General features: G+C 43.9%; 1 protein-coding gene across 2 annotated transcripts in view; it reads left to right on the top strand.

Annotated features, from left to right (window-relative positions):
- The window catches only part of mmp28 (matrix metallopeptidase 28), a 97,059-nt gene that overhangs the window by 43,769 nt on the left and 36,574 nt on the right, over positions 1 to 16,716 (top strand). For both annotated transcript variants that reach the window (XM_068010099.1, XM_068010098.1), the window contains exon 3: positions 4,665 to 4,852. In XM_068010099.1, the coding sequence (XP_067866200.1) occupies positions 4,665 to 4,852 (188 nt within the window). The remainder of the gene's footprint in view (positions 1 to 4,664; positions 4,853 to 16,716) is intronic.

Below are 16,716 nucleotides of genomic sequence, written 5' to 3'. Positions count from 1 at the left end.
AGATTGGGGCTTAACCCTAGGGCCTTCATGGTCTGTGTCACAGTCACTCAGTCTTAAACAGCAGAAATATAAAGGGAGTGGCGAGAAAGCTGCATGATCCTGTGCAACATCTTTTTCCTTCCCTCAGATTCGTTTTGGATAAAGATTGAATAAAAATTATAAATTGAATTCAAATAAATGAGATGAACTCCTGACCTCATTACAGCCTTGATTCAAACATGGACAAAAGAGCTAAACTCAAGAGGTGCGGTGAGAGTGACTGCCCTTGACATCAAGGCAGCATTTGACTGAGTATGGCATCAAGGAGTCCTAGCAAAACTGAAGTCAATGGGAATCAGGGAGAAAACTCTCTGCTGGTTGGAGTCATACCTAGCACAAAGGAAGATGGTTGTGGTTGGTGGAGGTCAATCATCTCAGCTCCAGGACATCACTGCAGGAGTTCCTCAGGTTAGTGTCCTAGGCCCAACCACCTTCAGCTGCTTCATCAATGACCTTCCTTCAAACATAAGGTCAGAAGTGGGGATGCTCGCTGATGATTGCACAATGTTCAGCACCATTCGCGACTCCTCAAATACTGAAGCAGTCCGTGTAGAAATGCAGCAAGACTTGGACAATATCCAGGCTTTGGCTGATAAGTGGCAAGTAACATTTGTGCCACACAAGTGCCAGGCAATGACCATTTCCAACAAGAGAGAATCTAACCATCTTCCCTTGACATTCAATGGCATTATGATTGCTGAATCCCCCATTATCCACATTCTGGGGGTTACCATTGACCAGAAACTGAACTGGAGTAGCCATATAAATACTGTGGCTACAAGAGCAGGTCAGAGGCTAGGAATCCTGAGGCGAGTAACTCACCTCCTGACTCCCCATCATCTACAAGGCACAAGTCAGGAGTCTGATGGAATACTCTCCACTTGCCTGGATGGGTGCAGCTCCAACACACTCAAGAAGCTTGACACCATCCAGGACAAAACAGCCCACTTGATTCACTCCCTCCACCACTGACGCACAGTGGCAGCAGCGTGTACCATCTACAAGATGCACTGCAGCAACGTACCAAGGCCCCTTAAACAGCACCTTCCAAACCCGCGACCTCTACCAACTAGAAGGGCTGCAGATGCATGAGAACACCAACACCTGCAAGTTCCCCTCCAAGCCACACACCATCCTGACTTGGAACTATATCACCGTTCCTTCACTGTCGCTGGATCAAATGCCTGGAGCACTGTGGGTGTACCTACCTCACATGGACTGCAGCAATTCAAGAACGCAGCTCACCCCCACCTTCTCAAGGGCAATTTGGGATGGGCAATAAATGCTGACCTAGCCAGCGATGCCCACATCCCATGAATGAATTTTAAAAAAACTAGACGAAGATGAAAGCACAAGGCAGTTTCTGCGACACACCCTCCCATTTCCAAAACCAGAAATCTGTCTCAATAGTCACAAGCAAGTTTCCATTCAGAGGCTATTTCAGCACCACTTGCACAGCTCCAGCCATACGGGAATGGGCACAGTGAATTCCTGGAGGTGATGGCAAGCGGAAGTGAGATGACTGAACGGCTGCCTACCCCTCCTCCCTGTGCAGCTGATTCATGTATCAAATGAGAATCGATCTGAAGACCAAGGCTGAGACTGAGCGATGTGTGGGACCCATGTTCTCTCTCTGAACCCTGGTTTAAAGAGTTTAGATTTACATAGTGCCTTTCACAACCTCAAGATGTCCCTAAACACTTTATAGCCGATAAGCTACTTTTAAGGTGTAGTCACTGTTATAATGTAGGTTAATAAGGCAGTAAATTTGCACACAGCAAAGTCCCACAAACGGTGATGAGACTCGTGACCTGATATAACAGAAAATGCTGGAACTACTCAGCAGGTCTGGCAGCATCCGTGGAGAAAGAAACAGAGTTAATGTTTCAGGTTGATGAGATTTCATCAGATAATCTGTTTTAGTGATGTTGGTTCAGGGATAAATATTGGTCAGGGGAGGTCCCCCCTGCTCTTCTTCAAAATAGTGCCCTGAGATTTTTAACGTCCACCTGAGAGAGCCTCGGTTTAGTATCTGATCTGAAAGATGGCACCTACGCTCGTGCAGTACCCCCTCAGTACTGCACTGGAGTGTCAGCTTAGATTATGTACTCGAGTCTGTGGATTGGGACTTGAACCCACAACTTTCTGACTGAAAGCTGAGAGAGCAATCACTGAGCCAAAAGGATGAGGTTTTTCTAAAGCTACCAAGACATGAAAACTTGAGAGTTGAACCTGGCCTAGGGGAGGGGGAAGAAGCAGGTGGAATGTTTTATGTCCCTGATGTATGAACTATGTTGACGTTCTTGAGCTTGTAATCCTGCTAACAGGGGCCATAGCATTTACTGGCCTAGGTTCTTTATAATGGACCACTACAAATCAGGCAAAATGCTTTAAATAGTCAGAACCAGCTTCTCGACAGAAGCTACCTCTGGTTTCAAACAGTTTGACAGATTTTCCTAATGCAATTCTTACAACACAAAGTAGACTTGTTTATGTTGTCAAATCCAAACAAAACTGAACTTTCTTTTAGCAAATAAGTTGGTTTTGGAAGAGGTGTTTTCTCAGTAGGGTTAACTATCTGTATAAACCCTGCAGTTCAGGTCTGTTTAAGCAGAATCGTAGAATGTTAGAGCATAGCAGAAGGCCATTTGGCCCATTGTGTCCTTGCTAGCTTTGGAGAAGAGCTGTCCACTTAATCCCATTCCCCTGTTCTTTCTCCATGCCTTTTAAGTTTAGTCACATTCCCTTTTCCTTTCTCCAAATCCATTTAAATCTAGTCACATTCCTCGGCCCTTATGCCATACCCTTTCATATTTCTTCTCATTCTCCACTCCTTTCCCCATACCCTTATATATTTTCCTTTTCCACCTCCCTTTAAAAGCGATTATGGATTCTGTTTCCTCCACATTTCTGGTTGTACACTCAATGACCCAACAACTCTGAAAAACATTTCTCCTAATCTCTTAGCTCTATTGATAATCCTAAATTTATGGACCAAACTACTGTCTCATCAATCGGTGAAAAGATTTTTTCGAAATTTACCTCATAAAAGCTCCTTATAAATTTGATCACCTGCAGGGTATATAAAAACATGGATATATTTCAGAGATGAGAAATTTTCCACTGTCGTCTTCTTTCAGTCCGGCTTTTTAAAGCATTGCGTTGTCAGTTTCACAGCTGACAGATGCTGACATCGGGAGCAGCGGCTTCCCAACTTCAGACAGATTAGGGTTTTTTCTTTTAAAAACCCACTGGAAAACATCAAATCTGCCCAAAATTCAGAAACTGCTGTCAGCTGTGAAACTGACCAACCACCAAGCTACTGTGCTGAGCAACTGTCTCTGCAACTGTCGGGGAGAGAGAGAGAGAGAGAGAGAGAGGGATGGGGGAATGGAGAAAGAGAGAGGGGGGGACGGGGGTGGGGAGAGAGGGGGCAGAGAGAGGGACAGAGAGAGGAGGGCAGAGAGAAACGGGGGGGAGGGAGACAGAGCAAGGATGGCATGGGGGGGGCAACACAGAGAGGAAGGAACACAGAGGGGGGAGCACAGAGTGTGGGGGAGCACAAGGAGACAGAGAGAGAGTGAAAGAAAGTGATGAAGATCACACCTGACAGATGGACATCTATCTGGAATACTCCACATCACTACAAGAAGTGTGCGGGCAAACATTGACTACTTGTGCAAGCAAAAAAAATACCAGGTATCTCACTAAATCAGGATCCAACATAATGATAAGAAAGTAAGTCAATAAATGAATCTTCTATTTAAAGCTTCTTGACAAAAATGCACATTAGTTGTTTTGATTAATCGTTAGATACATTTTTAATGCCTTTATCTTTCCAAAATTGTCTCACTGGCCCCCATGTAAGACAAAAATTGTAATGTGGCCCCCCACGTGAAAAGGTTGGACAACCCTGTTGTAGACACTGTTGTTAAGTTTATGACTATGTATGGAGGGGGAGCACACAGCCACTCCCTTCAGATTGCTTCCCGCAGTGAGATATAGCAACGCAGAACTAATAAACATGATGTTTACTAGTGTAATCTTCGACAAAAACACCTCCAGAATTTCCATGGCTCCATACTAGAGTTGCTCAGAATTTCAGATGTGCTGATTGGATACACATCCACCCAAAGATGCCCAACCATTTTCAGTGAGTTATCCAAATTTTACTGTCCATTCCCAACCTCATAGTACCTCATGCCATTTGTATTCGTGAACTGCCTCAGAATCTAACTCATTTGTTTAATAGGATTTAGGAAATGCAGCAAGGAATACGCTGGATAGGTGAGCTAGATGGGCCAAAGGTCTTTTCCTGATTAAAACGATACCAAGTTCCAATGAAGGCCATTTTACTTGGACGCGAAAGTAGCCCATCCTCATATAAATTATAATCTGAAGAAAGTGGATTCGTCCCCTCACAAAATATCTTTTTTTTTGCCCTTGGAGTTACCAAAATAAATTGAAGGTAAGATATGGGTGAACCTATTAATTGCCTGTGTTTCCTTCTCACCAGGAGCTTAAATGCTCATGCCAATTGATTCACAATCCCTACGAAGTTGCTGCTTTGAGCTGAATGGCCTTTCTGTGTGCTCACTGTTTCTCTCTCTGATGGCCTTTTCCAGGGAGTTCCAATGGATTTCTCACCTCCCTGTCAGTGGCACCTTGGATGAGCCCACGGTCCGGCAGATGGCTGAACCACGATGCGGAGTCAAGGATGTAGGGAGCCACAACGCCTGGGAAGAACATGTGGAAACCCTTTTCTTGGGACGAGCCAGAAAAGCAAAACGGGTCAAGCGTTACTTGCAACAAGGTAAATAATGCCCGCAGGTGCTCTTTGCTCTGCTTACAATCCAATTACTTTGACCATGCGCACAGCAATGTTTCAAAGGTTAATAATGTGCACTGTGCAATCTTCATCTATCGTAGTTACTTCCTTTCTCCTCTCTCACCAGCTACACACTCTTCCAAACCTGTGGTTCAAGTCACACTCCAGAGACTTGAGCACTTACTCCAGGCTGACACTCAGTGCTGTACTGATGGGGTGCTATAATCAGTGCAGCACTGACAGAGTGCTGTGCTGCCAGAAGTGCCGTCTTTTGGATGAGACATTAAATCAAGGCCCCGCCTGCCCTCTCAGCTGGATTTAAAAGATCTCATGACATTATTTTGAAGAACAGCAGTGGAGTTCTCCAGTGTCCTGGCCAATATTTCTCTCTCAATCAACATCATTAAAAACAGATTATCTGCTCATTTATGTCATTACTGTTTGTGGGAGCTTGTTGTGCACAAATTTACTGTTGCATTTCCCACATAAGTACGCTATTGGCTGTAAAGCACTTTGGGACATCCTGAGGCCCTCCGTTCTTTTTTTCTTTCTATTACTAACTCCATGCAGCTGTCAATCAAACTCTTCCAGCTGAAAGGGAAGAGTCCTCCTGTACTTTGCAATGGGTGCAAAGTTATATCAGTAAGATTTTGAGCTGTAATTAATGGAAAATATTGCAGTGAGTTTGGATGCCATCCTTCTGTAGCTTGGTATTATTAATATGTCACACAAAAGGTTAATACACAAGATAAGGACTCATGGAGTTGGGGTAATCTATTAGCATGGATAGAGGATTAGTTAACAGACAGGAAGCAGGGAGTAGGGATAAAAGGGCATTTTCAAGTTGGCAGGCTGTAACTAATGAAGTGCTGCAAGGATCAGTGCTGGGGCCTCAGCTGTTTGCAATCTATATTAATGACTTAAACAAAGAAACCGAGAGTAATGTATCTAAGTTTGCTGACGATACAAAACTAGGTTGCGAGGGGTAAAGTTTAGAGGGGATGTGCGAGGCAAGTTTTTTACACAGAGGGCGGTGGGTGCCTGGAACTTGCTGCCAGGGGAGGTGGTGGAAGCGGGTACGAAAGCGACGTTTAAGAGCCATTTTGACAAATACATGAATAGGTTGGGAATAGAGGGATACGGACCCCGGAAGTGCAGAAGGTTTTAGTTTAGACAGGCATCAAGATCGGCGCAGGCTTGGAGGGCCGAATGGTCTGTTCCTGTGCTGTACTGATCTTCATTCTAGGTGGGAATTTAAGTTGTGATGGGCATAAAGAGCTTACAAAGAGATATAGACAGGTTAAGTGAGTGGGCAACAAGGAGGCAGATGGAGTATAATGTGGGGAAGTGTGAGATTATTCACTTTGGTAGTAAGAATACAAAAGCAGAATATATTTTAAAAGGCATGAAACTTGTAAATATTAATGTTCAGAGGGACTTGCATGTACTCATGCAAAGAACACAAAGTTAGCATGTAGGTACAGCAAGCAATTAGGAAAGCAAATGGCATGTTGGCCTTTATTGCAAGGGGATTGGAGTACAAGAATAAGGAAATCTTGCTACAATTGTACAGGGCTTTGGTGAGGCTACACCTGGAGTACTGTGTGCAGTTTTGGACTCTCTATTTAAGGAAGGATATACTTGCACTGGAGGCGGTACAGTGAAGGTTCACTAGATTGGTTCCTGGGATGAGAAGTTTGTCCTATGATGAGAGACTGAGTAAATTGGGCAATGAGCGGTGATCTCATTGAAACATACAAGATTCTAAAGGGGCTTGACAAGATGGACACTGGGAGGTTGTTTCCCCTGGCTGAGGAATCTAGAACATGAGGGCACAGCCTCAGGATAAGAGGCAGATCATTTAAGACTGAAGAGAAATTTCTTCACTCAGAATCTTTGTGAATATTTGGAATTCACTACCTCAAGGGTTGTGGATACTCCCTCGCTGAATATATTTAAGGCTGAGATGGACAGATTTTTGGTGTCTTAGGGAATCAAGGGATATGGGGAGCGGGCAGGAAAGTGGAATTGGGGCAGAAGATCAGCCATGGTTGTATTGTGTGATGGAGCAGACTCGAGGTGCCGTATGGTCTACTCCTGCTCCTATTTCTTATGCTGTTATATGGATGCCAATGTCAAAATAATTACCTGTGTGATTCCTGCATTTAGATGAGCACTCTGAGCATGATGGGGTGATTGATAAGTGAAGAGTGAAAGGAAGGAAGAGAGGACAGGGGCCAGGAGAGGAGAGAGAAGATAGGAAGTAAAAGGGAGTGTGGGTGTGGGGAGGGAAAAGAGAGACTGGAAGGAAGACAACATGGTCAGAGGGAACAGAGGAAAAGGAAAGTAAGAGAGAGTGTGGGAGGGGCAGAGGAGAGAAGAAAGGAAGTGGGAGAGTGAGGGAGGGTGGGAGAGTGAGGGAGGGAGGGAGAAAAGAGGAGAAAGGAAGTGGGAGAGTGAGGGAGGGAGAAAAGAGAGAGGTGTGAGAGTGAGGGAGAGAGAAAAGAGGAGAAAGGAAGTGTGACAGTAAGAGAGGGAGAAAAGAGGAGAAAGGAAGTGTGAGAGTGAGGGAGGGGGTAAAGGGAGAGAGGAAGTGTGAGAGTGAGGTAAGAGGAAAAGAGAGGCCAAAGAAAGCCAGGGAATGTGAATGACGTTAAAGTACTTGACTAGTTGCCGGTATTATGAACACGTGATGTTGCATTTCAAACACATGTTTTAAATGAAGAAAAACAGAATGACAGAATTGTGACACTTTAACTTTTATTTGTTCAGTTTGTGCAGATCTTATTTCTGGAACCTTCACTGAATAAGTGCAGTTATGTGATATACCACGAGTCATATATCAAAAGGAACCAGCTCCTAGCAGAGTAACTAGATTTTTTGTTGTTGCTTGCTGCAGGCGATGAATTCTCTCAATGCTCAGGCACTTGAGTTCCACCAGACAGTGGTTGTCAGCATCATCATGTTCCTCAGTTCTGTGCAGGTCAAGACATAACTACAGACTTGTCAGTTTAATCAAATCCAGTCTGGAACACATATCAACACTCCCCTCCACTTGCTATCCAAGTGCTGGAAGGAGAATTAGTTTAAAATCATGTGGCTATGTATTGTTGTCATTTTAAGAAGCATTTTTATTAACTCTTTCTTTGCTGACTCCTGTTTCTCCGCCTGAACATGCTGACTAGATTCCAGTGTTTCTGCATCAACTTGCTCCCAAACCATCTTCCAGTTCAAATCTTTGTAAAATGTCTTCTAGACACTTCGCTTACAAACCCAATCATTAACTGATTGTGACAGGTGTGAATAATAATTAGAAAGGAAAGCTTGGGTCATGATTAGGAAAGCTAGTTTGGTGAGTGAAGTGAGACAGATTTCACATTCCAGGGAATTTAGAAGTGAAAAGTTAATTCAGTTGCTGGAATATATTTGGCAAATGCTCTGTTTTGTTGAATAAAGTATTGATAGAACAAGGGTATCAAAACTGCTAACTGCCCCAACTCTATTTTGAATTACCAAGCGTAGATGGGAAAAGGACCGCTCTGGTTAAATTTACTACCTGCTATTGTGGTGAGTCCTACATGTTCCAATCCCAGGTCAGTGTTGAATTAGCTGATCTCAATCAGGGCATCAGAAGAGCTGTTACAACTGGTTTCAGGAACCTTGCTCAGAATCTTTCCCCTGATCACTGTCTAGTGACCCTTGCTGGAAAGTAGATACGTTGTGAGCATCAAGTTTACTTATCCTGTCTTCACTCCTCTTTTTGGCCTTGTTGGTTGGTCATGGGCCTCCAACTAGGTTTCTCAATTTTCAGAAAAAAGCTGTGATGCTCCCTTTCAGGATTGAGTCACCTGCTGACATTCAGAAGTATTGGGGGCTTACGACATTCGGAAGTATTGGGGGGCTTACAACATTCATGCCAACATAGGTTAGCACCTTCTGGAGGGGAGGGTACAGTGGAGAAGCCAATTGGAGTTAGAAAAGGAACCACCTCCTGATGATAGATTTCTTTGTGGTTTCCTGTTATGCTAACTCAGTATAATTGGCAGCTGGAATCTACACTGTTTTATGATCAGTATAAGAGCTTTTGATATGGGTTTTCTTGAGTTTATTAGTATCGATAAAGAAGAGGTTGTTTAAAAGTATAACCCCGCCCCATTATGGTTCATTCAAACTCCATATTTGCACATTTAGTTTGACTATAATTCTTGGCCAGTGATGACACTTGGTTCATTGTGGAGATGTGGATGTTGCTGTAAGGCTGTTATTTATTGCCTAACACTAGTTACCCTAAGAATGTTGGAGGGCCCTCAGACTCCAGCTTGATAAAATTGAGTGGCTTGCAAGGCCACTTCAGAGTCAACCACATTGGTATGGGCCTGGAGTCACATATAAACCCAGACCAGGTCAGGACACCAGGGTTCCTTCCCTAAAAAGCATTAGTGAACCAGTTGGGTTTTTATGACAATATGACAAACTGCATGGTCACTTTTAATGATATCAGCCTTTTTCTTCCAGATTTATTGTTTAACTGAATTAAAATTCTGAAACTGCCATGGTGGGATTTTAAACTTTCTGGATTATTAGTCCAGGCCTCTAGATTACAAGTCCAGCAACATAACCACTACACTACAGTACCGTACTGTATTCAATGAAATTACCTGGAAATTTACTAGACTTGACATTGATGGTTCTGAACATGACATTGAGTAGTGTTGACTTTTCTATCACTCCTGGAAATGGTCCACAGGGCCCAGAAGACATGAGAAAGACATCTGTGTATGTTGTTGGAGCTATCCAGACCCATAAATTACTAAACTGTTCTATTAGGACCAGTATTTGCAAGCAGAGTCATCTAAAGGGATTTCAAGTCTGTTTGCGTGCCTATAGCCACCACTGTGCGCCACTGCGGCACAGTGGTTAGCACCGCAGCCTCACAGCTCCAGCGACCCGGGTTCAATTCTGGGTACTGCCTGTGTGGAGTTTGCAAGTTCTCCCTGTGACTGCGTGGGTTTCTTCCGGGTGCTCCTCCTACATGCCAAAAGACTTGCAGGTTGATAGGTAAATTGGCCATTATAAATTGCCCCTAGTATAGGTAGGTGGTAGGGAAATATAGAGACAGGTGGGGATATGGTAGGAATATGGAATTAGTGTAGGATTAGTATAAATGGTTGATGGTCGGCACAGACTCGGTGAGCCGAAGGGTCTGTTTCAGTGCTGTATCTCTAAACTAAACTAACTAACCTTCTCTTCGAACCTGATGAGTTCACATTAGCCTTTCAACATAGGGTGAAAAAACTAATGAATGTCCCACCTGAGAGGGTTTCCCAATCTTCAGGTGCTGTGGTAAGTAGCTCCAATGTTAATTTAATTTTTGGACTAGAAAGGTTGTTTAATTACAGTTTTTTTAAGCTTGTACAGATAAGCAACAAGTGAAAAATGGAAGCTAGATTAACTGATGGTCGGGTCGGGTCAGGCGCGGGAAAAAATGAAAGGGCTCGGCCTGGGTCGGGCTCGGGTCGGATGTGGTTCTGGCGGGCTCGGGTCGGGGTTATTTGCAGATCCGAGCCAGCCTTTACTGTGGATTCCATCCATTGCATGTTCTGCCACAGCATGTTCTCTAGACCTGTTGTAGCTTGTACGTCCCCAAAGTGTCGTCTTGTGGAACAAACAGTGTTCTATGTCGAATGGTTAGGATGTGGAAATCGTTTCCTTCAGGCACCTTTGCATTCTTCATCTTTTCACCTGAATCAAAATCATTTAGTAACAAAAATATTAAGTGTCAGCCAGAGGATGAGCAGCTACAGTGGGGAACACACAGACTCAAGTCAAGCACAGAATTCCAGTCTACCTTTGTCATTCCCAGTCCTTCCTTTGTGTCAAGATCTGTCTATGGTCCCTGTGTTATCCCAGTCTTGCCTTTCTGTTATTAATTTGGCTCAGTTTGTAATACTGTTGTCTCTGAGTTATAAAGTCATAGGTTCAAATCCCACTCCAGGACACAAGTTGATAATCTCAACTAACATTTTACTGCAGTGTTTGAGAAATTATTGAAGTTGTAATTTTTTCAATGAGAAGTTAAACTGTCTGCTTTCACAGGTGGATGTAAAAGGTCCCATGGCATCATTCAAAGAAAAGCAGGGAGCTCTCTTGCTATCTTGGCCAACATTAAAGGCTGGCTCGGGTCTGCAAATGAAACCAGAACCACATCCGACCCAACCCGAGTCCTATCATTTATTTCCCACACCCGACCCGACCATCAGTTAACCTAGCTTCCGTTTTTCACTTTGTTGCTTATCTGCACAAGTTTAAAAAAATTGTAACTAAACAACCTTTCAAGTCCAAAGAGTACATTAACATTGGAGCCACATACCAGAGGTAGTGATGGAGTGTGTCCGACCCGAGCTGGCCTGACCCGACTGGAGCCCGAATGCCAGATCCGGAAGAGCAGCCCGAACCCGACACATGTCGTCGGGTCCCGTCAGGTTCGGCTCAGGTAGCCATGCTCTAGCCAACATTTGTCCCTCAACCAACACCAGAAACAGATTAGCCAATCATTCATATTGTTTACCAGTTGTGGGATCTTGCTTTGCACAAACTAGTTGCATACCTGCTTATATAATAACGACTGCACTTCTGAAAATAATTCCTTAGGTGTGAAACACTTTGGGACATTCTGCAAGTTCTTTCTGGGTGATCATTTTAACCTAACTTGCCCTAGCAGGAAACTGATGGGATTGGATTGGAATGTTGGGTGAAATCAAATAAAATCGGGCGGCTGAATCAATGCAGCCAGTTTCTTGCCAGTGGGTTAGGTTAAACTGAAGAAAGAATGAACTTGCATTTATATAGCACCTTTCAAAACCGCAGGATGTTCCAAAGCACTTTACAGCCAATTAAGAACTTTTGAAGTGTTTTCACTGATGTAGTGTAGGAAACGCAGAAGCCAATTTGCACACAGCAAGCTCCCACAAACAGCAATGTGATAATGACTAGATAACCTGTTTTTCTGATGTTAGTTGAGGGATAAATTTTGGCCAGGACACTGGGGAGACCTCTTTGAATAGGATCTTTTACGTCCACCTGAGAAGACAGATGAGGCCTCGGTTTAACATTTCATCAGAAAGATGGCACCTCCAACAGTGCAGCACTCCCTGACTCTCTCAATCTTTCTTTCAATACAGTGTTTCTAATTAGCTGCCAGTGAAAATTGATCACTGTAAAAGCTGTGTCAGTCTGAGGATAAATTCCTAATTCTGGAGGAGGAGGTAACATTAGTTTTTGGCTGAAATAAGTTACTTTAGCTATTGTGCTCTGCTTTCAATCAGATTTCTGCCGGATTCTTTGCTGCATTCTGAGGTGTCAGATGATGAAAGCTAGTTTTGTTTGCCCTCACCATGCCTTAGAAATTCGTCACTGAAAGAATGCAGAGTCTGTAAAAAATTAATCAGTTAATTCAAAATGACCTGTAATTTCATGTCCTCATAGCACCAACCAGGGTCGACAGTTTTTTTTATCTGCTAGTCAACCAGCTGTCAATTTAACTTTCAGAAAGCTGACCCAATATTATTCCTATACTGCTTATTGTCATGCCGGCATCCCCCCCCCCCCCCCCCCTGCCAAGAATGAGACATTAATTTCGCCACATGAACATTGATTCTTAAACTGTTACTGGAGTGAAGAAAGAACTTGTTTAAAAAAAAAACAGACTTTTGACTGGAAAGACATTTGCAGAGTAACAGGTAGTACTTGGAAAGGACAAAGGGACCACTCCCTGCTCCAATCTAATCCACAATGGACTTTTGATTATCAGATGTTGAAGGTGGAGAGACTAGCATTCCCGGTTAACTGCTAAGATGGCCGAATACACAAACAGATGTGGTCAGACCTGTTTAATTACATGACTAACTGGCTGTTGGAGTTTTTGAATTTGTACTTGCCGCGGAGAATTTGAACTGAGAAAGCCGTTTGTTCCTGGACTGAGAACATGTCTGCTCCTATCTCTTTCTCATGGAACTGAAGACCATTGAAGATACATGAACCCCAAGAGAGAAAAGTCTCCTACAGTGAACAAGGATTAAGAAGAATACTGGGCCCCAACGAAAAGCAAGACTACCTACAAAAGGACTACAGTGAGCTCGAAGCACAGTAACAAGAAACTCTTCTGATATTGCCTCAAACCTGTCTATTTTTTCTTCTGCTCTTTTCTGTCTCTACTTGCATGTGCATATTGCGTAAGCATGCTAGCGTGGGGCACGGCATGTATCCTCAGGTGTTAACCGAATTAGAGTTTAATTTTAAGTTTTAATAAATTGCACTTTTCTTCTTTAAACCTAAGAAGGCCTGATGTTACTCATTTCTTTGCCTTATAATTGGAATGCGGTGAACAAGGATTCACCAAGAGGGAGCTCAAAACACATTGTGTTTAACATTAAACCCTGTTACAATAAGACCAGGTGAAGGCTGAGAAAGACCCCTAGACACCTTTCTCACCTGGTCGTAATAGAAATTCGGGAGCTAGCATCCGGGATTTAACCCACAGACAAACGAGAGAAATTGGAAGTGGAAAGCCAAATTGTTCCCAATCAAAAAAAAAGAGCAAAATTCATACAGGTTTTCTTGTAGTTGTGTATGATTGAATACTAACAGGTCTGCAACTGAAGCGAGTAGCTCTCCAAGCCAGTGGGATAAGTTAAAAGCACTGTCTGTGGAGGAGTTGAGAAAAATAGCTGAGTTGCCACTGTATGTGGCAAGGCTAGGAAGTCTGAACTCCTAAGGCTAGTGGCCAACTATTTTTCTCTTGAATCTGAAGAAGCAGAAGCAATGTTAGAAGCAGACCCAGACAGGGTATTGTTGGCAAAGATACAATTGGAACAGAGGAAACTTCAATTTGAGGAAAGAGAGAGCCTTCCAGAAGGAACATGAAGAAAATGAAAGGAAGGAGAGAGAGAGAGAAAGACAGGAGAAGGAACGAGAGAGAGAGGACAGAGAGAAAGAAAGAATATTCCAGAAAGAATGCGAAGAAAGAGAGTTGACGTGGCTTGAGTTACCTAGGAGATGACAGAGTAACCCCAGTGAAAGCATGGTCAATATGGAGGAGCAGAATTCAGGGCTAGGTATAAAATTGCTGAAACTCACTCAATTCATTCCAAAATTCAATGGGGAAGATGTAGACGGGTTTTTTGTGTCTTTTGAGAAACTCAAAAGGCAGCTAAAATGACCAGCTGAGATCTGGTCTCTTTTAATATAAAGCAAGCTAACTAGAAAAACCCACGAGGTTTATTCCTTGTTGCCAGATTAGAGTTCATCAAATTATGAACTGACCAAAAATGCTATCCTCGGGGCATATGAATTAGTACCCGAAGCCTACCGCCAAAAGTTTAGAATCCTCAAAAAGCAAGCTAATCAAACTTATCTGGAGTTTGAAAGAAGTAAGCAGCTAGCTTTTAACAAGTGGCTGAGGGCTCTTAAAATACAACTCAGCTATGAGACTCTCAGAGAAGTAATTCTGTTAGAGAAATTTAAACACTCTCTCCCACTCTCAATAAAGACCCATGTGGAGGAGCCTGGCAAATGGCTGTTCTAGCCAATGAGTTTGCTTTAATTTATAAGTCAGTTTCCCAGGAGAGAACCTTTCCTAATCACCCCCACAAATGTGAAAAGGACAGAGTGGGAAGGTGATCTCTGCCCAGGCAGTCCTGGGAGAGAAACGAAAGCAGGAGACACGGGGGCCCTCCTCCAGCCAAAAAGGAAGGTGCTGTGAGCAAGAGTGAGACCCGGAAACCTGTGAATTCCATTGCAATAAGGCAGGGTATTTAAAAGCTGACTGCTGGAAACTAAAGGAAAAACCGGTAGGGTTAATCAGGGCACACCCATTCAGTGAAGATGGGACACTGATGGAAAGCACAGCAGAACAAGCTGTGGCTTTAACTGCAGTAAGAGTGCAACCCAGGAAGCTTACTACGGTCAGTGCAGGAAAAGTTAATAGGATGCCTGAAGGTTATCAGTGTTTTGTGTCTGAAGGGAAAGTAACCCCATACCCCTCGAGTGGGGCAAGCAAGCCCATAGTGATTCTCAGGGACACAGGGGCCAGTAGATCCCTTTTATTGGGAAAAGGCCTGACCTTTCCCCCAGAGAGTGCAGTGAACACCAAAATGGTGGTGAATGGTATTGGAGGGCAGTGTATGCCCGTACCTGTACACCGAGTGCACTTGGAGTGCGACCTAGTTTCGGGACCAGTGACCGTAGGGATTGTCCCTAGTTTGCCTGTGGTGAAGGTTGACCTGCTCCTAGGTAATGATCTGGCAGGGGTGAACGTGGTAGCCCCCTCAGTAGTGAAAGAAAGACCGCAGGGGGTCAGAGAGACAGGGCCATGGCAGGAGACGGTTCTCTGCAGTTTTCCTGAATGTGTAGTGGATCAGCCCATGATCAAACCAGCTCCCCCAGAGGAGACTGCATTGGCACTGCAGACAAATGACCATGAGGTCGGTCCGAGACTTTCTTTGGAAAGTTTGGAGACCCAGGGAATGAATTAAATGGATTTTCCCTAGGTGAGGCTCAGCAAGCTGACCCAGTGTTGCGAGAGTTAGCACAGGCTGCCCAGTCTGAAAGTGAAGCAGAGGGAGTCCCTGATTGCTACTATTTAAAGAATGAGGTATTGATGAGGAAATGAAGTCCTCCTCACAGACCTGACGGCAAGGAGTGGACAGTAGTTCACTAGTTAGTCGTGCCACAGAGGTAGAGGGGAGAAATATTAAGAAGGGCCCACGATACTACAGTGGCTGTACATGCTGGTATATGAAAGACCAAAGCCCGCATAAGACAACAGTTTGACTGGCCAAAACTCCATAAAGATGTGGTGGAGTACTGCAGGAGTTGCCACATGTGCCAGGTTGAGGGGAAACCCCAACTTACAGTTAAACCTTCACCCCTAAGTCCTGTACCGGTGTTAGGAGGACCCTCCAGCAGAGGGCTGGTGAACTGTAAGGGACCCCTGTTGACAACAAAAGGGGACAGGCAGGCATATGGCTGGAAAAGGTTTAGAAAGAGAAGGGGAAAAAGTGACCAAGAGGGCAGGTTACAGGAGGTCCGAAAGGAATCCCAGATGAAAACTCCTACTGTCTGGTCAGCCAACCCTGGAAAATTTGAAAAGTTAGACCCCAGATACTCCTATGTAAATGCTGACTCTAGAAGCACCCCACCAGAGTAGTTAACAGCATTTACAGGAACCTGCAGAGAAAAAGAGAGTCCTCTAGGGGTCAGAGAAACCATAAGAGTGATGCCTCACCTAGTTAAAGTGCTACAGGAGAGTGCAGTCAAGTCTGCACAAATACCTGCAGGGAGGAGTGTCCCAGAGAACAAAGGGGAGATTAACAAAGAATCCTCCCCCACAGTCAGAGGAAAAGGGAACCACCCATCCTCTGAAGTCAAAGCACTGAAAGAGAGTTCAGGATAGACCTGCCCACTATTACCTCTCCTGGGAAAAACATTACCTCAATAGGAACAAAATTCTCGGCAGTCATGGCAATGGGCAAACTGAAGAAAACCTTCCCCAATGAGTCACATGGCTACCAGGATGCCAAAAAAGGGAAAATTAAAGCAGCACTGGCACCCAGAAAAGACAATTCCAATAGGCTTTAAGATTGATGAATGAATGGAAATGAAAGAGAGAAATGCATGATTTTTCTTTCTGTATCTTATATGTCTCTCAAACCTGTTAATGAAATGCGCCGTTTCTTTTCAAATCGCATTTCATTCCCCTGGATGTGGAGGTGTCATGCATTAATTTCGTCACATGAACATTGATTTTTAAACTGTTACTGGAGTAAAGAACGAACTTGTTTAAAAAAAAA

This window comes from Heterodontus francisci, chromosome 30 (assembly GCF_036365525.1).
Source record: "Heterodontus francisci isolate sHetFra1 chromosome 30, sHetFra1.hap1, whole genome shotgun sequence".
NCBI classification, from domain to species: Eukaryota; Metazoa; Chordata; class Chondrichthyes; order Heterodontiformes; family Heterodontidae; genus Heterodontus; species Heterodontus francisci.
Note: the sequence above shows the minus strand (reverse complement) of the source record. Positions and strands in the feature narration are given on the sequence as shown.